The sequence below is a fragment of the Lagopus muta genome, chromosome 7 (genome assembly GCF_023343835.1).
Source record: "Lagopus muta isolate bLagMut1 chromosome 7, bLagMut1 primary, whole genome shotgun sequence".
Taxonomy (NCBI): Eukaryota; Metazoa; Chordata; class Aves; order Galliformes; family Phasianidae; genus Lagopus; species Lagopus muta.
The window spans coordinates 37,124,427-37,150,683 of NC_064439.1; the positions used below are offsets into that span (position 1 = coordinate 37,124,427).

Here is a 26,257-nt window from a genome sequence, read left to right on the forward strand (position 1 = left end):
GGTTTACATCTATGTAACTTGATACGACATCTGCAATATGAATAAGAAAAATCAGTATCGAGTTTCATTTGCTGTGACAATAAAGATGTTTATCCATCCACTTTTCAAACTCTAGACTTCCCTATAGGCTGATCACTTTCCCCATTCCCAACTCATAAAAACAACAACAACAACACAGCTCATAAATCTTCTGCTCCTGTAGAATGCACTTGGCTTTGAAAGTTCAAAACACAGATATTGATGAAAAATGATTTAAAAAATGAAGAATTCCTACACATATAGTTCTGGTTTTATTTATTCCTGTCAGTACCACAGAATTGCAGATTTTCTTACTAATCATACACTAAAATTGACCATTAAGACTTTAAAGACGCAGGCTATCCTCAACCTGGGATATCTGAGCATAATGTACCAACAATGGAAATGTCATGTAGGCTCAAGAGATTCTGTATTTGGAGATCAGAATCCACTTCACAAAAGTGATTAAAAACCTTTACTTGAAGAAAGATCTGCTAGATTACTCCATTGCACTTCTCTGAAAATTCTGACATTTTTGTTTTTAACTTTCATGGGTTTTTTAATAGTTTTTGCTCTAGGAGCAGCATGGTTAGCTCAGGAGAGTGTTTAGGCCAGGATTGTCAACCTCCAGAGCTGCCTTAGTTTGAATGCTTGTATTTAGTGATAAAGTATTTGCCATCAATCTTGTTCACCTGCATTAAAGGTCTCGCTTTAATGTACTGAACATGAGAAATTCTGAGAAAGATAAGGAAACTACAACAGCACTCTGACAGCTTTAGGTGTAGAGATTTTACTCTTAGAATTCTCCTTTGCTAAAGGCGCTCAGCTGTTACTGATTACGGTAGCTTTTTCCTCTTTGAATATCAGGTAAAGTTGATTTTTAAAGGTTCCTACTCTGGGATGAGACCATTAAAGAGATTTCCTTCTCTTGGATGTAGTTCTCAGCTCTACACCCTCATGCTGTGCTGTATTCCATGCTGTCCCAGGGAATAAAAAGGTAAGCCCAAGCACTGCCTGGCCTTGGGTCTCTTTGTTGATGCTGGGAGGTAGGCCTTTACACTACCTGCGAGGGAGCACACCTCTTCCTTTCTGGCATTTTCAGAACAAAGAACGAGGAAACTTGTCTAGAGGTATAGTTCCAGAAGTACTTAAGCAGATGTGTGTGTTTTGGCTGGATTATCAACTTCTTTGTCTTCATTAAATTCTCCTATCTGTATTAACAGAGGATATCCCAGGCAGGGTAAGGAGTGTATACCAGGCATGTGAAAAAAGTTGCCATTCTGGCTAAATTTCTTCCTTTAGCTAGAAAAGGGCAAAGTTAATGATAACTGTGATGACTAATGATTAGATGGAATTGGGAGCCAGCTGATGAGGGAAGATGGGCTAGGACCTTCCCAGAAAACAGGGTGTTACTGGTGTGATAACCATGGGCATTTTGGTTATCTCAGTGTCACACTTAGTTGTAGGAGAAATGTAGCATTTTTTAATTTCCAGAATGTCATTCTCCTTGATGAGAAATAAGCAAAAGTTTCACTTTACTCAAAATACTATTGTGCCTTTTTTAATGAAGTTGGTAAGACATGACGAGTAAGCTCTGCTCCAGTTCAATGTGCCAATGGGGACATGAAGAGACATCCTGTGATTCCAGTTAAACTCCAGATAGGTGACCAGAATTCCCATGTTGTAAACTGTCTTATTAATGTGCTATAAGGATATTTTCTAAATCTTTGTGAGAACAGCCATTTAATCACTGCTATTTAAGCAGAGGGCGTTTGGAAAGTATAGATGGTAAATAACAAGAAGATCCTTTCCCCCTTTTGTCAATTCTGAGTTGGTAGCTGAGCACAGGAAGAGGATGATGCCACTTAGGGCACTGACATCTTGCAAATATACCTAAATATTACGCAATGCAAAGCACCATAAGAAGAATGGATTGGAAGCTTTCAGAAATTCTTGGATAGGTCCTCAGAATTCTTAATCAGATTCCTTGGGTGGGTCAAATGAAGAGATGGAAGTACTGCATGTCGTTAATCAAAGAGCCATTTCTTCAAACTGAATGATTCCAGAGACAGCAAAGAGCACTCATCAGAACTCTAGCCCTTTACTAGCAGTGTTACCTGGAAAGATGGTGCCTGTCACAGTTACTGCTTTCAGCACTTCTTATGTGGTATAAATGTGGGCTTGAAGTCTCACATCTAGTCACACAGACTCTTTCTCCACTGAAACGTGGTGATAGTTGTCTGAGAATGACCTTAAAGGTTACTGTTCATGTTGCTTGTTAGAGCCTGGGTGATGGAAAGGATTCACAGTCAATCAGAACAGCAGGCAGGGTCAGGATGTGGACAAAATGCTGTCCTGTGAGTTGTCCACGCAGATAGCTAGCATAGGGGGTACACTGTCCACAGTGATGCCAGGTCTGCTCAGGGACAGATGTGTAAGGAATCATCCCCACATGTATCCACAAGCCAATGTGGTTGTGTAATGGCAGATCCTTTGAATACAAGTTGTGCATCTGGGAGTGAATGAATACACATAGAGTCAATAGGGAGAGCTGGTTTTGTGCACAGACCTTCCAAAATTCATGTGGAAGAGTTTGAGCTAGGATGCAGGTTCCCAAAATGATATGAAGATTAGCCGTGTTGTAAAGTGGTAGCTGTATTTTGGCTAATGCCTGAGCTGATAGACAAGGCAGGTGATCTTTGGTAAAATGCCAACATCTATCTACATGTATTTTCTTGCAAAGTGTGGCTGTGGCAGTGCAGAATAGTGAACAGAAAATAAATATGGTTTTTTTTTGCCTATTCTGAAGTAACTATTGCAATATGGTCACTCATAGTTTAAAGCTAGGTCTAGTGTATTCACATAAGCTTTCAGCATGCTGTCATAGTCATGGCTTCAGTTCTTGAGGGGGAGGATGTGTGGCGTGGATATATCACCTTTAATAATATTCATGTTTTCTTATGTATTTAGAGGTACTTACGTCTGTTGTTAGAGTCAAATCCCGTATCTATAAGCTTTTTATTAATTTTTTACTGGAAAAATTTTCTTCCCACACTGAAGGCCTTTTTTTCTATGAAGAAATGTTTCTGGTTCCATTGACAGGACCTTATTAGCAGCATTCAGGAAGCCTCCCAACAGGAAAATCATGAGCCCTGAAGCAGTACTTTAGGTATATAGTCATTCCTTGTTCCCCCTCCATCATTTTCAGGCCTATAAGATCTTCCCCTGTGCTGTTTTTAGGATTATGTTTGTTAAGGGTAGTAAACTGAGGGATAAATCAAAGGGATTTTGTGATCACCAAGATTTACAATCATCACTATATTACATACTTGAGTAGGGTTAAAATAACAATTCAGTTTTAATTTAAAAAGAGATGGGGGAGAGTATAAGGAATACTATTTTCATGTAGTTATCTAGTAAAATCACAGTGTGCAGGGTGGAACAGAATGGGCAGTAATTAGTAAGGCAGACAGACTTTCTTGTATCAGGGCATTTGCAGTACATTTTTGACACCTCTTTTGCAGGTTCTGAATTCACTCTTGTATTTATGACTTCCCAAAAGGTAAAATAAATCATAACACTGGCATACAAATTAAAGTACTTAATTATAGTAATTTAGAGAATTTCTTCCTTGTCCTTTACTTTCTTGGTCTTTCAGCATGCCAGTCTGGTCACGTCCAAGGCAATCCTTTTTAATCCTGATAAATGAATTCTTCTTAACTACAAACTAAGATCCTCACTTGACTGCTGAAAATTATGTAAAGAGAAGCTTTTTTTAAGTCTCACCATGAAGTTGTGAACAATTTCAAAAGAACAATCCCAAAAGAACAATTTGGGAAAACTATTTAAGATTATTCACATATTTTAAAGTCTTTTTTCAAGGGAGTGTGAGGGTGTAAAAGGCAGAGCTTTAACAAAAACCTTTTATTTAAAATCACTGCAACATCCACTGTAAATCAGCTTTGCAACAGCAAAGTTTTGGAAAAACTTTTGCAACTGTGCAGTTCTTGAGGTCATTTAAATATTACTTAAGCAGGACTAATTATTAGAAATATCTTATTTCCTGAGGCACATAAATGACTCTACAGCTCTGCAAATTGCTGAATATAAACACAAGTAGCAGGCACATATGAGATATACAAGACCATATTAGGATGAGGTGGGAGTTTGTGCATTCAAAGGCAATTTGAAAAAAAAAAGAGCTTCCTTTGGATTCTAAAGCAAGACATGAAATCAGAAGTATTAACATTAAACCAGTGGCTGATGAGAAGGTGAGAAGGTTTTGAAGCTTTTTTTTTTCCTTCGGTCTTGTATAATGGAACTGATACATTTTTTGGAAAAAAAAGGAATCAAAGAACAAATCAGTGTGGTTCACTTTAGGACTGTCTGTGTATTCCGTAAGTATTACAAACATTCCCAAATGCAGGCTTTATCTCTTTTCTCAATGTCTGAAGCACCCAAGCCACAAGACTTCATGAAGTCTGAAGAGTAAGACGTTTGGATCCAGGTCTTGACAGACTGATAGAGAGCTTACACACACATTTGGGTCCCAGTTCTGAAGTATTCCATGCGTTGTTGGGTCTTGATCTAGAGCTCTGAAAAAAGTGAGGCACTCTCTGAGTATCTGAAAATAATTTGAAGTCACAGACTGGCTTTGCCTTTCTGTGAAGGACATCACAGAATATTTAGTTCTACACCCCGTACAGTCGTTAGTAAAGCCCCTTGCTTCCAATGTCTTAATGTTCTAAAGAGGCGTATTAATTACCTCAGAAGCTCTGCTTTGTCAGTTGACTCTCTGCGGTTCGCATGGTCAATCTACTGGCTGTTTTCCTACTTGTCATCTTTTCTTCCTCTTTTAGTTAGGCATGTGTTTGAAGTTAGTTTTAAAGGAATAAAGTTACACCCCTTTATTTACATAACAGCTGTCAAAGCATGATATTCTGTTCTCCAAAAGTAAGTGAAAAAGAAGTTCATCCCCTTGTTTGCTATCTTGAAATTGCAGGGACTTGGGTTCTGTAAACCCTCTTTTTTACGAGTAGTGATTAAATGGAAAAAAATTCTGCCAGGAGCACAAAACCTCAAAGTTACTGTCACAATTGTGTTGCTTACTAAAGCCGTGTAATAGGTTTGTGAGAGAGACCTTCAGAAGAGAGAAATGGGTCTGTATCTTTCAGTGGGAAATCGGACTAAGAAAGCCGTGCCTTAAATCCTTATGGTCTTTACTTGGCATCAGCCCTATCTCCCAGCTCCTATTCAGGCTCACACAAAAGGTTGTTTTGTTTTGTTTTTGCAAAGAGTGAAATAAAATCTTAACTGTGTTTTTCTTTTTAATATTGGGAGCATAATGAGGTTGCTGAAGTGTAGGAAAGCCAACCAGTAAGCCTGGGATGTCTCTCATTTCTTTAACAGCCACATAGTGTGTGCAGCTGAGAGCTGCCAGTTGGATCTTAGCAGAGGAGAAACCACTTTAGTTTATTTGGTTTGTATATGGAATAACATTTTTCTTGCCTTGGAATACTTGTTTGTCATCACTCGCCCTTTGTGTTTATGTTCTGCTTAGAAATAGTCTCTGTGCTGTATATGCATTTGCCAGGATGTGCACATAAACAATGTTCCATTATGGCGTGTTCTGCATACTTCTTATTTACACCATATACGTCCAGCAGTAAACACATTGGAGAATGACAGAGAGCAAACTCTTCTAGGCCCCTTTTTTCAGTTAGTCCAGACTTTCTGCCATATGCTTGCTGAGGTCCCACTTCTATTCATGTTTTTATTAGGTAGAAAAAAAAGTGTCCAGACTTCCAACAAAGCAGCTTTTGTGTTCTCTGTCAAAAAAAATCTTCTCCTATGAAATGTTGATAGAAGTACCCAGAGCCCTTGGGGGTGGGGGGCAGGTCTGAATAGCCCCATGGTTTACACACAGGAGGGGAAAGCAGGAGAGCTGGGGTGCGATTTTAGGTTCTTGCATGCTGTTAATGAATATCGCTTAACACTCTCTTTCTTTAGTTTTCCATTTGGCAACCAGAGGTCATAGCCCTCTTCCTGGAGCTTGTTACGAAGACTAACTTTTAAAGTGTAAAACGCTTTTGGAGTTTTAGCTGGAAGACACAAAAGAAGCAAAATACTGTTCAGTGTAGCATAAAATGGAAGTTTGACTTAGAATATGTGCTGTTAGTAAAACTACGGGAGCATGGTAAAAAGTTTTACAGTGGCATAAATCATTTTTAGTGACTCTGCACTTGAAAATGGTCGGATTAGATCTTTTTCTCATTGATTTTGTATTTGGTTAATGATTCCAGTCCCGAGATCTTAAAGCCGTGTAAGATGTAAAAGATACGGGAAAATATCTTTAACCTCTAGATTTAAACTATGTGTTTCTTTTGACATTGAAATACTGCAATGACCTGGTAATGTTTTCCAATGTTTTAATTTTTGCTGATGTACAAAAATATCACAGAAGAGCTGATTTGTAATTATTACACATGGTATTGCATAAATTTCTTCCTAATTAAAAAGCTTCTAAATTCTGAATAATCAATTTATGAAGGCATATGGTTTTGACAAATTATACATTTAATTTCTAAGGATTTATTAGACATTTGACCTGTAGATAGTTAATTATGGATATAGGACTGATGCAGTAATACTGGAGATTGATATAGTGATATAGTTGCAAATTTATTTTGGTATCTCTTACCTTAGTAGTGAGACATTGGAATACACCTATATTTTCTACTGTCTTGTTCATTATGCAGGAAAGCATTAATTTAATGAAGGATACAAATATTTAGGAGGTGCCAGGTAGCATTTGTATGAGAAGATATTTTTGACAGAGTATAACCATACTGAAGCTAGTCCTTCAGGTCAAACCTTTCCAATTTAGAGGCCAGTAGTTTCCAATAGTGCCAGTGGTAGTTTTAACTGCATAAAGATAGCAAAATATAGACCGTTTCCCTAATCCACAGTACAAAATGAAATTGATTCTTACTGATTAATTTTTTAACCAGAAAATATGTCTGAGCACCTGTTTTTGAACTAACCTCTCTTACACTATATTGACAACCTGAGTTTTATGAAGAGAGCAATTAAGATGTTCAAGAGGAGCTTTCAAATTACCCACATGTGAAACCAAATCAAATAGTGAATAAACTTAAGATGCTGTCTTTCCATTCTATCTGTATTTATAAGCAGTCTGTGAGGACCGTACAGAGAAAATACAGGTGAATTTTTAGTGATTGAAATGGTTAGAAAAGGAAGGCATGTCTTAAACATATGCGTTAGTTCTTTTGCTAATATGCTATGGTTATGTACTATTTCAAAGCAATTAGGACAAAAAGAAACTTTAAGATTATTTTCTTTGTATTTTTGGACCAAATTGATTTCTGGATTCTTCTTACCAATCCTGGCCAAGTGGGATCAGGAGCTGCTACTTAGCAGGGAACAACTTTGTTAAGAGATGAAGATGAGATGTGTGCATTACAGCATCTGCTGTACCAATGCATCTGTGTTCAGGAATAGTGGGTAATGAAAGAGGAGTGCGGGAAGCTTGGTTCAAGGCTTCTCCTCTGAACCATCAGCTGAGAATGTCCCTGAGAATGTCTTCCAGAGAAAGGAAAGTTTGAGTCCTAGTTTGTTTGAAATGGGGCCATGCCAGTGGTGCCTTTCCTTCCTAGACTTGATTAGTGCCCTTAGCACTGTGAGTCCCATTTTGGAATGTGAAAAGAAGAAATGAGGTACAGAGTTTGTACCTATTGTGACCAGAAGAAAGTCAGAAATAATTGTTTATCAGTCTGATCATTTATTTTCTCCACTGGAAGCCTAATGAATCCTTTTCCTAATGGTATACAGCTGTGGCTCACAGTGGAGAAGTGTAATCGCACAACGTACGCCTTGAGTGAGGATGTTTGCCTTTCCAGGTCCCCCTGTCAATCCCATTCTCTCGAAAGGGGTAGGAAGCCAACAGGGTTGAACTGCAAGATTTAAAAAGAGAGAGCCTTAGGAGTCTGTTGTCTGAGCTTTCAACATTTTTAGAATCAAACTCTTATCCCTGATAACCAGGACAGTGGCAATATCATCACATTAGTTTTTATATCCTACTTCTATGTTTATATTTAATACACTTATGCTTATATTTACACTTAGATTTAATGCAATTACACATAAATGTAATGCATTTGCTGTAATGAGATAAACTGAGAATCTGATGTAATTACTTGGTGGCAGTAAGTAGAAAGGATTACTAAACAACTAAACAACTAAATTTGCAGTTTTTTAATAGTTCACAGTGATCATTGTACAGTTTGGGATGAAAGCAATACACTCTGTGATGGTCAAAAATTCTCATATAGATTATTTAAGTATTACCTGCATCAGCTCAGGATTTTTTAATGCCTCAATAATTATCCATACAGAAGTTGATGAGCAGGCAGAATTTAGGTGAAACTATTGGTGCTTGGTAAATGCAGCCCATATAGGATTCCCACAGAGTAAGCATGAACAATTTTATGGGAAGTACGTTCTGTGTTTTCTATACATCACAACATCCAGTTATATTAAATATAATTCAAACTGATCTAAACTCCTTTCGTTGTCTGTTTGTTGTGCCATGGGTATCCTATGGTGAGTTAGATAGTTTTGCTTTTACTCTAGTAGCGTTAAACTCATTTTTTCCAAATATTTTTGGCAGGCCTTCGGGATTGTTTTGAAACAGAAGGAGGGAAAGATGTTTTGAATCGTGTCAAATACGTTTACTGGGAAAGGGTTAATCTGCCCTCAGGAGTTGCTATGTAACTGAGTCCTGCTGGGAGAGTCAGGATTCCAGCCAATGAGGCTCGGATCGACAACACAAAGCATCTATCTTCTGTTTCTTACGTGTTGTCAGTTATTGGACATTTTCTGAACTAGAATTACACTTTAGCTCCTTTCATACTCTCCTGCAGAGTCTTAAATAATTGTATTCGGCACCATAATCAGAAAATAACAGTACAATGGCATGTATTGTCCTGAAAATGTTACTTTTAGGCAACTTTGAGTAGTGTGTAGAAAGATCTGCCTTGCATCATAACTTGAAGACTTATAAAAAATGGTATTTCCAAAAGAACTTTGCTTTTGATTCTGAGGAAAACCTTCTCCTACCTTTATGTTCTCACCTGTGTACACAGCCTTCAGTGTATTTTTTGGGCAGAAAGAGTGACTAAACATCTGAACCTTAAGCTGTTTCTTCCTGCCTAAGATATTTCAAGAAGCCAGTATTCATTTTCACATGTTCTGATTAGACACTCTCTTTAGCTGTTCTTCTTCTTAAGGCCGCTCAGGGCTTAATGGCTGAATCATGAACTCTTCTTTTTCTCCTTTAGAAGAGCCAGTTGTGTTTTCTTAAAGTCTTGCAGCTCAAGGAAAGCCTCTGTGATTGCACCAGCATATTTGTATGGAAGAGGTGGCACGTCTGAGTTTTTTGTTGTTTTTTCTTTTTTCCTGGAGGAGATCCACCTAAAATCTCTTTGAAGGCTACTGATAAGATGACGGGGAGACTAAGCCTGGCCTGTAAAAACACTACTTAGAAATCTTTGCTTCACTGCTGGGCTCTGATAGAAGGAAAGAGAGTGGAGTGGTATTTGTCAACATGTCATTGAATTCTCAATATGTTTTACACTTCACTTGGATCTTTGTGCCTCATTTTTTCCAGAGAGGTTCTGCCTGATAACTTGTGTTGGCAAAGCTCGTGGCCTTTCTTACATGCTTACGCAGTTCTATCTCCAACTGACATAATGTTCCAGTATTGTTCAGCTAGCAGAATAGGCTCAAGCATCAGCAGTGAGCATTTGTACTCCTAGCAAGTCTGGTTATATTAAAAACAAATACATTAATGAGACAAATTTAGGGATCCAGCAAGTGCGTCTTTAACTTTTTGAAGTCTTCATGTGACACATATTCACTAACTTGTTATTTAGGATCTTGGTGAAAATAACATGATATATAACTTGATAATATATAACATGAACATAAGGAGAATTCTAACACATCAGAATTGGGAGCATTCATATGCCTCTTTTGTGTAACTAAACCTTCTGTGGATTGTGGCTTGTTTCCTTATCCATTCATTTAGATAGCTGCTTGAAAAAGTTGGGCCACAGCTCTGTCTCTTGGCATGTCCTTTAGAATACTTAATGCTGTAGATGGATGCAATAAGGGCTAGACTTAGGAGCCATCTTGGGGAGGGAAAGGGATTCCTTCCATACATTTGTCTTTGTATGGCTCCATTTAAAGGCAGGCAAAGTCTGTTCTTCTATAGCCTGCAGCTGATAAGAGTACATGAAAGATGAATGTATCATGAATGAGAGGGCTGTTCTTCAGGAGGTTTGTCCAAAACTATAGATGGATTAATAGGAATGAGTTTGGGTTTTTTCCAACGCTGTGGCAAGGTATAAGGAAGTCTATTTAGTCAGAAGGCTTGAGTTATCAAAATGAAGTGTTTTGGTCTGTCTTAAGCAAAACAGATCTGATGGCTTTATATACCTGTCAAGCTTCACGTGTATTATGTTCTTAAAAACCACCTTGAATGTTTTCCACTGCATATGGTCCCAGAAGTGAAAAAAAAAAAAAAAAAGCTACTGCACAATGACTGGAGCAATGTGCTGTTGACTATCAGTCTTCAACTGCACCCCAGCTCTGTTTATTAAAAAAAAACACATACACACATATATATATTGTATATATATATATATGTCAGTCATGATTTCCTGAGCATGTCCATAACCTACATATTCAATCTCTTCTATACCTCACTGTGGGCATCTTGCAAAAGATGTGTATTCATAAAATCTCTTTAGCCAGTATGGGACTAGCTTAATTGATCAGGTTAAGACCATGCATATTTTTTGTGAATAGTGAATTGGAATTGCAGAGGTCAAGTAGAATTTGAGGAATGCACCAAAGTACAACTTGATTGCTGTATTCTGACGTAGTCTGAAACTCAGAAAATATCTTTGCGATGTTTTAGGCTTGATATCGTTTATGCTGCCCTTGCTTGAACATAATGCAAGCCCAGCTTCATTCTTGCTGTCTTTTGAGATCCTATCTGTGTTTGCTGTCTATTGAGATCCTAACGCTGATAAAGCAAGGGAGGGTAAGGAAATGGTCTTTCCTGATCTGAAAGAGTTGTACCTGCAACAATCTAATTATGGACACAGTTGGTGTACCATAATAGACATACACAGAGTCCCTAACCTACTCAGTAGTATTACTCTCTCATAGCCTGTATGCTTGTAAAACTGGCCCAGCTAGAAAAGTTTACTTATCAGACTGCCTCAGTGTAGTTAGGATGATAAAAATGTTCCTGAGAGGATGCGTGCCCTCAGTTAATTCACACAGTATTGATGGCGTATACCCTACAAAGGGAAATAAAACCCAGTTTTCCAAACAGTGACCGCTTTTTCTGGGTGATTCTACATCATTTACAGAAAAAAAATCATATATCTGTTCCCCAGTCTGTTGCCACTGCAGATAGAAAGTACACCTTCACAATAAAACAAACGTGTAATTGTGGCAGTACCTTACAGCAGTAGGCAGGCTAGGGATGTATGCTTGACCATCATTACTAGGGCCTTTCAGACTGTCTCACCACATTGTCATTGCTGTCCTTATCCATGCTAGCTAGATAGGTAGGTACACCAACACATTTCCCTGTTATTTCCTCCTTAGTTTTGCTGCTTGAGACATCCCCAGATAGGATATTGGACTGTTCTTTCAGTATTTGAAGAGGGCTTGATGGGGAGCTAGCTATGCAGACGTTGAATTGCAATGAATTGTCCCTGTTCTTTGCAGGGGAGTTGGACTAGATGACCTTCAAAGGTCTCTTCCAATTCTTATGGATTCTGTGATTCTATGAATACGTGTGTTAGACTGCCAAGCTGTGGTTCTATTCTGTTTTACACTAGCAACAAAATCCAGTCCATCTATGTTGAGGTTTTATGTATCCAGAGCTCTGTGCAAGTACACTTCTGCCATTTGTGGGCATCTGGAATCACGCTGTATAGGTTGAGCCTGCAGCAGTGCGTGAGCACAAGCCCCAAATGCTGCTTAAGCCTCCTTAGATTTTTGAAATAGGGCTTAAGAAAGGCTTAGTCTTTGTTAGGATATAGGCATGCACTGATCTGTTGTTCTGGGTTTTGCTCAAGTAACTTTGGTCATTTGTTGGAAGAAAGTGACTAGGGCTAACCTTTAAGATATCTCTTCTGATCCTGGCTCCAGCTGGCCTTGTAAGTTGTCTATATATTAGGAACTCTATTTATTTTGCATTTTCTAACACTATTTATATACACACCGTGAGATGCCATTCAGGATATCAGGAGATATTATACTTCTGTCAGGTCACTTTTCATTTTTTCCTCTTTTAAAAGGTCAGATACAAAATAAATGCTCAAATAAATTTTGGGAATCTTTTAATACGTTTAAATGAGCTTTGTGCTCTTTTGCAGTCTGCCGACCACGCACACAATCAGCGTACAGGAAACTTTATTGTTAGAAGCATTAACATTTAATATTTCAACTTATTCTTCTGCTTCTTACCTCTTGCTTCTACTTTGAGTTTATAGATCTCCCAGCCCTCGTTCTCCCTGGATTATATAATGCAGCGTGTCAGTGCCATGCATGGCACTGTAGTTACCTCAGCATTTCCATTTTAACTTTCTGTTTTGAGGGATTTATAAGCTAGCAGTAAAAATGTCTTTCTTGGCAAAACCTTGAAACAACAGTTTCTGGTCATTTAAAAAGAAAGCAAAATGAAACCATCCTTTTTTCCTTCTTTTCCTGGCAACCATTTAGCATGGTGTTTGCAGGATCTCCCGAACAGCAAACGTGAAGGCGGCTATTCAGTATGCAGCCAATTTTAAATGTAATAATACTTTCTCTTTTTATATTTTTCAAAAATGCATGTCATCCAGCCTTTGGGCTGATGATGTCATTGCCTGTTTGCCAGCCTTTCTGGAACCATCAGCGGTCGGCCTTTGGGGCCTCAGGGAGGTACGGCTTGGGCTGTGTTTTCCTTTCCTTGCAACATGGATAAGTTCTGCAGTGTTCTAAAAAAAGTATTTATCCCTCTTTCTCTTGGTTCACCCAAGTCTAATAACCTACCATCTCCTTTTGTGTCACAGAGCTACGGGTATATCACAATCTTAAAAAACAAAAACAACACGTTGGATATATATGAATATCTAGAATATTATTAACAAAAACAAATTTGAAAAGGATAATAAATCTCATGTTATAATGGGTAAGTGGTTTGCTGTTAGAGAAGAGGCTGTGTGGGGACCTGTGGGTGAGTTACGCTTTGCCAATCACTAGGGATTCCCGTGTTTTCCTTAGGAAGATCTAGTAGTAGTCACTCGCAGAAATGCGCTGCCGAACCAGATACATTTCCAGTTCTATCATCCAGGGCAGTTCTCTTTCCCTGGCTTTGGGCCAAAGGAACGTAAAATGCAGAGTGGATTCTGAGAAACATGGTAGCCTGCTCCAGTTTGTGAGATGAATTACTTTTAGTGCCTTTAAGTTAAGCAGTCGGCTTTAAAGTCATCTTTGCAAACACATATCCACAGATGAACACAGAGAAAAAGCCTTTATCCCTAGTAGGCGACGAGCAGGCTGGCTGCATGTCCCAGTTCTGGATTCGGAGCTGACCAACTCCGCTTTTCCCATCTGAAATCAAATATTGTTCTGCACAGAATACTCTTTAGCCAATTGCTGCTAGATTTCAGGCCTGAAGTAATTCTTCCTGCAAATTCCTGTCTCAGTTATTGTGCACAGTAGCATACAGCAGTGACAAGAAACTCCTTTTTGATTTAATTTCACTGTACTTCGTGGTTGTCTGTGCCATTTGTGTCATTTTGTGCCAGTAATTTTACTGTTTTAATTTTCATTTTGGGCCTTTCTTGCTCAGGATGTATCTCTGTTCTCTCAGAACTACCTTGGAGTTTAAAATAGTCATCCATTATCCTGTGTCCCGGCCATTTTTTTCCTTACAATCTTTTAACATCATTCTTGTGCTTGAGATGGAAGGAAAACATCCTACAACACTTAAAAGAAAAAAAAAAGCATGTAGTGTTAGGGGGATTCTGATTTTCAGGTTTGAAACTCTGTATCACCAGTTGGAGAGGGAAAAAAAGGAAAAAAAAAAAAAAGCCAAAGCGGACAAGTACTGTTTCATATTAACATCTATTCTCAATGAAGAGGTAAAAATCAAAGCCCCTGTGTGTGAGGCAGGGTTAGTGAACTGCCAGTGATTCTCCCAGCAACTGACACAAAGGAATCTGTGAGTATCAAAGCTGAGGCAGCAAGCTTAGTGTCAGCTCTTGCCTAGGGAGTAGAAGAAAACATCACTTTGTCTCTGCTTTCACTGCTTAAACACACACATCATTCACTAGTAACCATTTACTCTGCTGTCAAAACTGTTTCAAGAGAGTGCTACATTTGATTAATAGTAAAATGCATGCATGCAAAAAAAAGTATGCCTCCCCTGAGGTACTCATTTTAGAGAATTTTTGCATGTACTTTTTAATTTTTCCATGCTATAAATATGCCTGTAATATTCCAAGAGTGCTGCATTGCTTGTGGTAAAGTCCTTTTTATTTAGAAAGCCTAGTGCACTAACCCTAATTCTAGTTAATGCCTTTTCTCATTGAGGCATGTCACAACATCCTCAGACTCTTGTGCTAAAGAAAAAGTGACCAGCACAAACGTGTGTAGCACATGATTCATAGTGCTTCTCTCTGAATTGTCCAGTGGGTAATTGCAGTACAAAAACCAGAGAAACAGATGTAGACCCTAAACCTTGGCTGTAAATTTTTGTTTTATGATTATGGGTTTCAAATGTGCTATGTCACACTGACAAATATACAGTAACACCAAAGGAAATAGATTTCTGACTTGAACTTTTGCTTTTTATTTCGCTTATGGCTAAGAATATGTTTATTGTAAAGTTTCTGCCATTGCAGTCTGAGAGAAAACAGATCAAGGCGGTGATGTGAAATCACGATTTCTTTGCATGGATAAAGGGGAAGAAATCAGAGCGAAGTTTCCTGCTTGCTGCACCTCCATATGAGCTGGGTAGACATTTAAAATATGTGGCATTACTTAAAGTTTCATTACATTTGAATTAGAGGGCTATTAGTTATCACAATAATTGTGGTTAGTCCTGATCTCAATTAGAAAATACCCACTGCTTTATGAGTGTAGCTTTTCCTGATACTCTGTTTAAAAAACCGCAAGTATCGTGCTATTTCAAAGTGAAATATGAGATACATAAATTACTGTATCGTAGAAATAGTATACGAGCGAATGATTAGACTATTTGAAGAATTCATTAATTACATGGGGTTTTTGTAATAAGTGTAAGCATTAGCACAACTATTATTCGTAGTAAAACATGATGAGCTACCTGGCTCATTTAAATACAGTGTGAAAAAGCAATCTTTTTCAATTCGTATGCAGCTATGCATGACTTCCTGACGCTTACTTTCAGAAGTTGCCAGTCTACATTTTGCAGCAAAACGGGCAGGTTTTATTTATAAATTCAGTTTTAGAAGACTGGTAATGGAATAAACAGAAGTGAATTTCTGTTTGTATGATTTTATTTATTTTAACTCACACGGGCAATATGTTTTTCTTGGCTCCAGCTTAAACTGTTCCAAGAGCCCTGGTCTGCACAAAATGCTATTTTCTCTCTAAATCAGAGACTGACAAAACATACTGTGTTTTGTATGATCCCTTCAAGTTATTTTTGTGATGACGCATTGCATATTCCAAGCTTCTCGTGCATGCTGTATCATTTGGTTAGAAAATGCTGCCTTCTAATTTAGCTCTGTTACTCAAAACAAACCAAATTCCAGCAATATGGACAGCTGAGCTTGTAACAGAAATTTAACCACTTTTTCACTTGCCATTTTGCTACAGAGAATTCTGCTTACTGGCCTGTTTAAACAAGCTTTCCCTAAAAGATGACTTTTTGGATAAACATGTGCTGTACATAATTTTCAGGTTACAGAGTGTCAGGGACTTCATTGGCTTGAGGACTTTCCAGCATAGGGGAGAACATCCTGACAAACTTACAAAGTCCTTAAAAACACAGTGTTAAACGCCAGCTTTGTCACTCTTCTACCTAGAGGGAAGGTGGAAAGAGATGCTGCCAGCTGCAGGAACAGCTAGAGTTCTGCTATCCGAGGGGAATAAAACGTTAAGAAAGCTTTTGTTTTTATCTCTTCCAGATTACAACAGGTCTTTTTCTGGCTGCTTGTTTGCAATATGGATGTATCAGTTTCAAGGGAGCAAGTGTGTGGGGGTCTTCTTTGTTTTTTATTTAAATCCCTGAACCTTTGTGAGAAGTTTTGTTAATACAATCTACAGGCATTGTCACAGAGCTCTCAGTTCATCAAAGGACTTTTTGTAGAGAGGACATCACATCCATTAAACTGGTTGCACAGGTCCCAGAGTGAATCTCTCTCCAGTATTTCTTTACAGTCCTCAATTGTGCCTTTGCCCTGCACGTTGTTCCTTGCTCTGCCAGGCTCTGATTTTGGGATTTGAGAAAACATGCAGTAATGGAGTGTTTCATTTTCCAGTTTTCCAACCTGAGCTAGCTTTTGATTTTCACAAAATGCTGAGAAGCCACACAAGTGTCTGGAGGGCAGAAGGGAGGAACGGCTGAAAGGCAGAGAAAGGAATCTTGCCTCTCCTGGAACCAGGCTCCTTTGTGCCTCTGGAGATCACGCCCTGGGCTCCTCAGGGCTGTGCACGCTCACTCTGCCAGATCCTTGGTGCATTTCCTGAAAGTAAAAGCATACATGTGGTGATTTAGCTTATGCCCTTTCCAATGGGGCAGAGGGAGCATTTCCAGGCCCCTCAATGTTATTTTCCACTTTTAAAGTGTCTGTAGGAATAAGGTGTCGGTGAACTTTCTTTGGAAGCAAGACTTTGCAGAGGATGATTATTTACAGAAGGTGGCTTTGCGCTGGCTTGATGCAAAGGGTAGGCCAGCAGGGAGCCATGCACATGGTGCTGGCACATGGGCAGCCCTGGCAGAGCCTTGCAACCATAAGGGAGGGATGCCAGAAATGCTGCTGCATGGGCATTGGGTGGGTCTCCAGCCATGAAGTGAAGGCAGGGATAACCCAGTGCCTTCAAAATGTTGGTGAGGGAAGACATGGCAGCCTCTGCAGTGAATGGATGTAAGGGACAGCTGGATGCTCTGCCTGGGGGCATCTGTGGCCTCCTCTCACCAATAACTGTGGAGAGCAGGATAAGCACCAGGTAGGTCTGGACCCCACAAAGAAGCCCATTGCCTTTTTCCCCTCTCACCCTCCTGGTAGCTGGGGCTCATTAGCTGTGTGAAAGCTGATACAGTCCCTCCGGGGCCACACGAGCCAGCCCTGCCCCTCTCAGCTAATCAGAGACAGGCAAGACCTGGGATGATGGCGGCCAGGATGGGAGATGAGGCAGTTACCTCCTACCCCCAGCTGGGCTGTGGTCTCACCGTTCTGGGCCTGCATGGGCATGCTGCAGGGACACATCCCAGACCAGTGGGCAAGCCTGGGAGCATTGAGCAGTGTGGCCTGAGTCCTTTGCAGTTGTCACACACAGCTGCCTGTTTCAGGAGTGAGAAAAGGGCTGGTGAGGAGAGATGGGCACCTGCAGACCCCCCTACAGCAGGGATAGGCACACGAGGAGCAGGGCTGTGCCAGCCATCCCTTTGTGGGTGGCACCAAGCAGCGGTGCCTTTTCGGGGTGAGTCTGCTCTGCGCTGCCCCTAAGCTGGGGTGATGCCTGTGGCTGTGGCTCCGGTGCAGCAGTGGACGCCTGGGCGTCACTCATGGCCTCTCCAGGGGAGCAAAAGAATGTGGCGGGGGGAGAAGGGAGCGGGGCGGGGGCACCGAAGTTTCAGCACATTGAGCTGAGATGCGCAAACCCCCCGCTCGCAGCAACCACCTAAAGCAGCGCTGTGCAAACAGCCTCCCGGCCGACGCAGGGCCTGTTTCTATTCCCGGCATGATTCTCCTCCTCCTGATTTTTTTTTAATTTTTTTTTTTTAATTTAAATTTCATTTTTTCTTCACCTCCCTGCTTGCTATTGCTGGTCCCGACGAAGCGGGGTGACCCGGGGAGGGCCACGCTCTCCCTCACCGCCCGCTGCCTGCTCGCTGCCGGGCTGCTGGGAGTTTTTAAGCCGTGTGAGAATCCTGGGAGCTGGTGATGTCAGACGCCTGGGTCATTTGAAGGTTAGCAGCCTGGGAAGGGTTCACAGAAAGTTCACTCGCATATATTAGGCAATTCAATCTTTCATTCTGTGTGACACAAGTAGTAGGAAGTGAGCTGTTCAGAGGCAGAAGGATCTATTCATGGCTGAGGGGGATCCAGAGGTCCTACCGGAGCTGTTTCGACCCCGGGACTCGGCTGTCGGCACGGCGCGAGGAGCTGCAGGCAGCCGGCAAGCGCCTGAGGAGCGGGACTGGTTCTAGAGAGATTTTGGGGGAGATTGAACGGAGCTAAAACTTGGAATGCGGCTTGCTTCCCCCCATCTTGCTGGATTGGCTGGGCAGCCTGGAAAATGGTAAATGATCATTTGGATCAATTACAGGCTTTTAGCTGTGTTGTCTGTCATAATTCATGATTCTGGTCTGGGAAAAAGACCAACAGCCTACGTGCCAAAAAAGGGGCAGAGTTTGATGGAGTTGGGTGTACTTTTATGTGCCATTTTCCTCCACACCTAGAGGAAAGCACTTTTGCAGGCATTCTGTACAGGGGGAATCATGTTTGACTGTATGGATGTTCTAGCAGTGAGCCCTGCTCAGATGCTGGATTTCTACACTGCGAGTCCGTCTTCCTGCATGCTCCAGGAGAAGGCTCTCAAAGCATGCTTCAGTGGATTGGCACAAACAGAGTGGCAACACCGGCACAGTGCTCAATGTAGGTCCCAACTGTTCTTTTTCCACTTTAAAGCAATTATTATTATTTGCATGTATGTAAAAAAATACTTTTAATTAAGTGCAGGGGTGATGAGGGGCGGGGGGAATTTTTGTGCAGAATGTGCTTTGCAAGCCTTTTTTTTCCTTTAGCCAGGAGGGAAAAAGAAAAGAAAGCGCTGAGCTGTTTTCTGTTTATGCCTTCTTATGTAGTATATTGATCCTTACAACAGTTCTGAAGCCAAGAAGGAACACATAAAATTGTAATACTATACAACATTTGTAAAACTCCAACCAGTGAAGGACGAATTTACATAGCATCTCTGTAGTAGTTGTTTTTTTTTTCTTTGCTTCCTTAATCTAATTTTGCACCACATTTGATAATCTGGATGCTTGTTGTCTTGAAGTGCATTTCTGCAGAGCAGCCAAGCAATTAAAATGCTGCTCTGTGCAGTTCTTACAAAGCCATTGAATTGTACTGGGTAGGTGCCATTCCAAAAATCAGACAGTAGTTTTAAGTTTCTGAAGAAAAGGCAATATTTCTTTGTACTGACCTTGCTGCCACCTTTCTTCTTCACTTTGTTGCTCTAAGAAGTTGCTGTTTTGCTATAAAACTACTCACTGTGAGCACCCTTTGAGTTTAAACATCAATTATTTCTGTACCTTGAGATTCAGGCAGTGTAACACTGGTAATGGAGGAAGAGGAGTTAGTGGTGGGACACTTAAGAAAACATGTTATTATGTTAGAGAGTCTTGATCTTGTACTGGAATACATAGGTAGTAAACTGATAGTATTTTAACTCCACAATTTCAAGTTTGAGAAAGAAGTGCCAGAAAGCATCCCCTTATACTCTGCATAAAAGCTTGCAGGATGCTTCACTGCTCTGACGGTGATTTAGATAAATGACTTGGCTATCTATCAAAATGTTTTTAGCACGCTCTCAGGCACTCCAGTACACCATTAACTGTCTGCTTGTTTGAAATTTTTGTTTTGCAGTGTGTTAAAAAGTTGCCTGGAATTAGAATAGTTCTCCCTTCAATACAGTTAATCTCAAGGCGGGGGGGGGATGGATTAAAAAATAAATTTAACAAATGGTCATGAAGTAATGAGTTCTTCACTCTTCTCAAAAGTTTTCAGTCAGCAAATGACATTTGTGTGGGTTGAGTAAGGAAAACAGAACTGCAGAAATCAATGACTACCAGCCTACGACACTGCAAATATTTTGATGTCTTTACAATTAAAATTAGACTGTGAAGTTCAGCATGGGATGTTTATTCTCTCCACGCTGTTCTCAAAATGCTTCAAACAAGATATGAAACAAAGCTCTTTCTTCAAAATGCTGTTACTAGCTCTGGGCAAGCTTCAGTTAGAGGCGAAAAAAACCCAAACAGATGTTTCACTAAAAATGTGATTTTTTTCTGCTGTGGAAGGAACTTTCCTATAACTTCGGCAGCGATATTGTGGAAACTCAGAATTAAACTTTCCTGAAGTAGGAGGAATAAGCTATCATAAAAAACCTTCATTTGCAAAATATTCTTAAATACCTTCTGGTTTAAAAATCTCCTGTTCATTCTTTTTTTTTGTTTTTTTTTGTTTTGTTTTGTTTTGTTTTTAATAACCAGAGGCACGATTCTTAAGAACAAAATATATGATGTTTGTTCTTGGACAAGTTAAACACGGGATTACCCTTATCGGAATGGAATGAGTGGTAAATATGTCATTTGCTTAGGGCCTGCGATAAGAGACGAGTGTTGATAACGGCAAAGTTTAGCTACTCAGAGAAACTAATATTTACAGGAGAAAATAGAAAAATACAGGGCAAATGCATTCAGGAATCCAGACTCCTAACTTTGTGAGGAATGGGATTAATCTTCACTGCACGGGAATCTAAAGTCAGGATGAAACCTGAATTATAATCTGGTATATATCGCTGTAATTTGAACTGTGAAATTTAATGGTATGTGTATATGGAAAAGCAATTCAGTGAGAGTCTAAATGAAGAATTCAGTTTGATTTCTAGAGCAAGTGGTGATTTTAGTTTTGGAAAAATAGTAAGCACTTTATGCTTGTGGATAAATATATGTACGCGGATGATAAAATAGTAAAATTTTGTCAGCGTTTAATATTTGATTTTGTATCTCCTGAAAATAATGTCAAAAACCAGAATTTTTGCGGCAGAGAAAACTTTCAGTGGTTTAAAGGTTGCTCCAGTGATTACGAATACAAAGATAACAATGGTTAATTTGAACTGAAGTGTTTCCTGATTCTTCCTTTTTATGAAGACCTCGGTGATTTAATGAAATGTAATCGTAGCCAAATTTTGAAATTATTAGACATGTAATAGCTTGGGGTTTTTTTTGTCTAGTTTGTTGTTTTATTTTTGGCTCTCCCATAAAAGCAGTACACCTGCAGCCATAGCTTTAGGCCTGAGAAATATTGCTTTGATAGAGATGTGATTGCAGAGTAAAAGGTAAATGGTTGTTAAGGGAATAATACCTGAACAGTGCAGCCTCAGAACAGCCCAGCAACAGTCCTAGCATCAAGGTTTCAGCTGAAATATTCGCAAAATTGGCTACTGCAGAGGTTAAGGCAGATCGCTGCGGGTTTCCAACTTCAGCACATCTTCAGGATGTTAATCCCGTTACAATTCACTAAGCCAACGCACTCCTGCAACATCACAAATTTTGTAGTCCATGAGGGTCTGCAAAGTGAAGCAGAGGGTAAGATGCAACCCAAACATGACCTTAACTTGTGTGGCATTTTTTTCCTCCCCCCGTGGGAGGAAAAGCATGCTATGGGTCTGCAACCCCAACGCTAGCCACTGTGTACTGTAAGATGTGCTACACACAAACTGTATACATTTGTGTACTCACATGTGTTTATATTTTATCTGATGCTTCTTACCTCGTTATAGGCTTAAAGAGAAGTTATTTATTTACAAAGGAAATTGTGGACTCAAGGATGACACTAGAACTGACTGCGGTTTTAATCATGAGTAATTCTCCTTTTCTCCTAAGATAAAAATCAGGTTGAGATAATCAAATTAGAGGAGAATAGTTCTTGAGAGGACAAAAATGACTGAAGTTAAGATAGCAGGAATGATTAATTTATACTTCAAGACAGATGGAATTTTTTGCTCCCTTACTGTGTAGTGACAACAATTACCGAGAGCAAACAACTAACTTTTGGTGAAATGAGAGCTAGCTCACTAGTGCGGAAGTGGGAACGGGACAAGCCCTGAGAGGGAATGAGCTGCAAAGCAGAGTGATTTTCCTTTGGCCTTGGAAAAGCATTAAAAAAAGTCTTCATTAGTCTTCATTAATTAAAGAAGTGAAAAACAAATGAGAAGGCCCAAAGCCAGAATAAGTTTGCTTGGTAGTATGTAGTATTTTAGCAGATAATATCGTGAAATACTACTACCTGCTGTGTTCTGCTATGTTCAGAAGAGTACGGAGTATGAGGAAGGCAAAAGTTAAGCACATGGCAACAGAGTGCGGCATGAGGTGGGCACTCCTGTAGCATGCAGTTGTTGTTTGGGTCCTCTAGGAAGTGTTCATCTGGAGAGGTCTAGAAGGTATTCACTTCCAGAAAGTTTGTCAAGATGGAAATCCACAAGGCATACATTTTACTTCTGAATTCCATTTGGGCCGGGTTCTTGTTACCTGCAAACACTGGGAGCACTGGAAACATCTGCGCTCAACAGAAAAAAAGAAAAGAAAAAAAAACTTTTTCTTTTATCTTTCTGAATTTAAAAACAAACATTTTGAAGTAAGGACTTGTAATCTGCATTCCCAGGTATCAAATTGCTGCAGGTGTGTTTGCTAGTGCCCAAAAGGCAAGATCTGTTTGAACCAGGTTATTTTCTTTAAAGTTCATGTAAAAACTTTACATTGTAATCATTAGAACTGATACGTGTAGGAATAGAGTATGTATTTCATTTTTTGTACTTGTGGCTTAATGCCCTGAAATATGTGATGAGAAGTATTTGTTTCTGATCCTCTTCAATACGCAGATTTTCTCACTCAAAACGTCACAGGGGGATATTTTTCTTCCAAATGAATTGAGATGAGAGCAACCAGTTCTCTACGTAGGCTCTCATCTAGGTCGCCCGATTCATCCGCTGGCGCAGGAAAACTCTAATGGACGTGCACTGCTGTCAAAAACTCCCACAGATAAAAATGATGAGAGGCATTCGCTGGTGAAGCCGGGGTGGGATAAGCTTGGAGGAAAAGCAATGCATCTTTGGGTGACTCCCCGCTTGCCTAATGCGTCTGTGCAGTGAAGGTGTAACTTGTCAGAACAAAGCTAGCCTGCTGCAGCGCTGCCTCGCAGAGGTTACGCTGAAGTTAAGGAGTTGAAAGGGAGAGATAATGTTTCAGACAGCCAAGTTAGTCATCCTCACATCCAGCTAAATCCCCACTTACTGCTGAGAGCGCTTCCCAGGGCTGCGTTTGCTAAGCATGCCAACGTCGTGCCTGCACGGCTGCCAGGGCCGCAGCTTTCCCTGGTGTGTGGGGAGCCAGGCAGCCCGCTGGGCAGGTTGGGCCCACATGGCCCCCTGTGCTCCGATCTAATTCACGCACCGCCCCGCACACAGCTGAAGCTCTGTGACTGTGCTGCGCAACCGGCGTTTGGGTTTGGGAGCCTGTTTGTGAAAGAGATGCCGTGCTGGAAGGGGCTGTGGCCGTCCGCCCGTCCCACTGAAACCTTAAAAGCGAGTGGAGCTGCGATGAGTTCTCAGGTCCGCCCAGCCACGGGGGCCAGCGCTGGTGTGTGTGTGAGCAGGGGGCCCGTCCCTAGCCCCTTCCCCACTGTCTGCCCTGGCAGGGGGTCCCACAGTGGGTGGCTCCCACCCCGGTGAGGCAGCGGTGCGCAGCCCCACGAGGAAGGATATCGGTGGATGTATAAAATGGCCAAGGAACTTCAGTAAATAGACTTTACCCTTCAGGATCCACGGATCCTGGCAGCGGCTGCGAGGGAGGGTGGGGTTGTACTTTTCCCCTTCCTGTACTTGGACACTTTTGATTATCCAGACTTTCTGGGACTGAGCAGGGCTGCCTAATAACAAAGCCTGCATAACATAATTACCTAAATAGGCCTATTGTCCTTTTCAAATTACTGTGCTGTGAAAACCTTAAACTTTTTTACTGGAAACGTTACATGTAGCAGTGAGATAGCTGAACGGCTGTTGCAAGAAGATCCCGTTTCCTCGTTTCTCACTGCTGTGTGGCTGAGAAGCTGATTATCCGCCTGCCGCCTATTGATGTTTACTCCTTTTGGGAAGCAAATATTTTAGCCCCTTCTGGCAGGGTAAACTGCCAAAAGTAATAGGGCTGGAAATACAAAGCTATGATTGATTTTGACCTTTGCTCACGTGCACGAAGTCTGTCCCCATGCAGTGTGACCCATGCCACTTCGTGCTGAAATCCAAGCCCTTTCAAACCAAATGGAACCACAAAAATAGAAGCCATGAAATGCTCCAAACTCTTCTAAAATAACAGAATAATCATCTCTTCTGTACTGCAAGAAAAAGTATAGCAGGAGGGCAGCAGAACTGGGTTTAGTAGCAGGCGAGCCAAGAGTAATGTCTTCCGTCTGCTGCTGCCTTTTTATGAGAACCATATTCTAGGTACAAAATAAACAAACTGATACGATGTGGGAATGAATCTTCTGTGTATTCTTTCAGTCACCATAATCTCAGCTATTCCTCCCAATCATAGTCAGTAAACAACTTTCATCCAGAAATCTGGATATGAAATTATCTTTTTAAAAATAATCTCGTGTTTGGGATTTTATTAATCCATCGCTGCATGAGCAAATGTGTTGCAAAAGTTAAGAATGTCAGAAACAGTAGCCTAAAGTTAGCATCCTAAATCCACATTTCATGGCTTCATTTCCAAAAATGCGGAGAATCTAAGAGCTCCCTCAGCACTTTTAAAAACAGGCCACATATTGAAATGACCAGATATTGTCTAGAACTTTTATTTAATATTAAAAATTTTAGAGGATTTTTCCACTTCACCTCAGCTACATGAAAAAGCAATTAAATTACAGAGTTCACAACACTGAGTGGAAATAGAGACACTTACAGGACAAAGCAGGACTTGTTTTAAACAGCATATTAAGCAGGACTTGTCTTAAACAGCATATTACTCTTTTTCTGTAAATTTACAAGTGGAGTTTTCAGAATTGAACATTGAAAGTACAAGCCTCCTTGTATTTTGCCTGTCTTGCTTATTTCTCTGATTCTCTGCTTCCTTGCTTATGAGTGGACTTTTTCTCAGTCAGTTTCAGACTTTTCCTCCTGGAATAGGTTTTAATAGTTAGACGATCTTCATATTCTCACCTCTCATTTGCAACTGCTCTGTGTTGTCTTCCCAGTGACAGTGAATTTGTGTGGTTGTGTTCACTGCAGATTTTGCTTTTTCTGGGGAAGGGTGAGGAATCTAGCTTCTTTCAGCTCGTTTTAGTAATCCGAATGGGTGCAGAGAGCTTGCATCATGTGATGGGGCAGCTCACAGCAGATCACCAGCATGGGGTCTCTGTGTGAGAACTTCTGTTGTACATGACAATCTGATAAGGATATCATGTGGTTTAGGAACACATTCCCTCAATGTTAACTTCTTTGTCCCTTTTATTCGGGAGTGGGTAAGGAAAAACGTAACAAACTGATGCCAGCTCTTATATAACTGACCCCACTTTCTTTTAGCATTCTGTTTGAGTTTTACAGCTTCTTCAAATACTTTTGTTGAGAGATGGAAATACAATCCAGCAAGTCTGTGTAAAGAACCCTGGACACAGAGTATATAATATACCTTCTGTTCCCCTTGGACAAGGTGATTTTTCTTTCTCCTGCTTATACCGTATATAAACGGAATATTATAAAACTATGTAAGTCAAATATATACACGCAAGTGACACTTGTATAGGTTTAATAGGTTAAAGCGTGAGTGAGTATTTATAAATTCTCAAAGTGCTCTGGATCTTCACTGCTAAGGACATGGTGCTAAAGTCCATCCATGGTTTGGAGGGATTTCCGTTTCGTGCACTTTCAGTGACTTAGACTTTACCCCTTAAGTGCATCCCCTAAGATAAAGAGCGGAGAAGTGTCTCACAACAAAGACTTTTTTTAGCACCGGTTTGTTTCATTTAATGATTAGGAGGATGTCTTTCCACTGAACCATAATACTTTTCTCTCGGCTCACATTGTATTTTTAGCAAGGATCTTTGAACAATAACAAGACAAATTAAGTGTATCTTTTAGAGCCTTATCTTGTGAGGCCCTTCAA

At 40.3% G+C, this 26,257-nt stretch overlaps 1 protein-coding gene across 8 annotated transcripts in view; it reads left to right on the forward strand.

Annotated features, from left to right (window-relative positions):
• Positions 1-26,257, forward strand: part of RARB (retinoic acid receptor beta) — a 318,594-nt gene that overhangs the window by 208,739 nt on the left and 83,598 nt on the right. The window contains exons 1-2 of one of the 8 annotated variants that reach the window (XM_048951383.1): positions 18,161-18,615; positions 18,840-18,971. The exons of 3 other annotated variants lie outside the window; for them this stretch is intronic. In XM_048951383.1, the coding sequence (XP_048807340.1) occupies positions 18,857-18,971 (115 nt within the window). In that variant the 5' untranslated portion in view covers positions 18,161-18,615; positions 18,840-18,856. Of the gene's footprint in view, positions 1-18,158; positions 18,972-26,257 lie in introns of those variants that run through there. 4 more of the 8 variants (XM_048951385.1, XM_048951382.1, XM_048951381.1 and 1 more) reach the window with 4 other exon arrangements.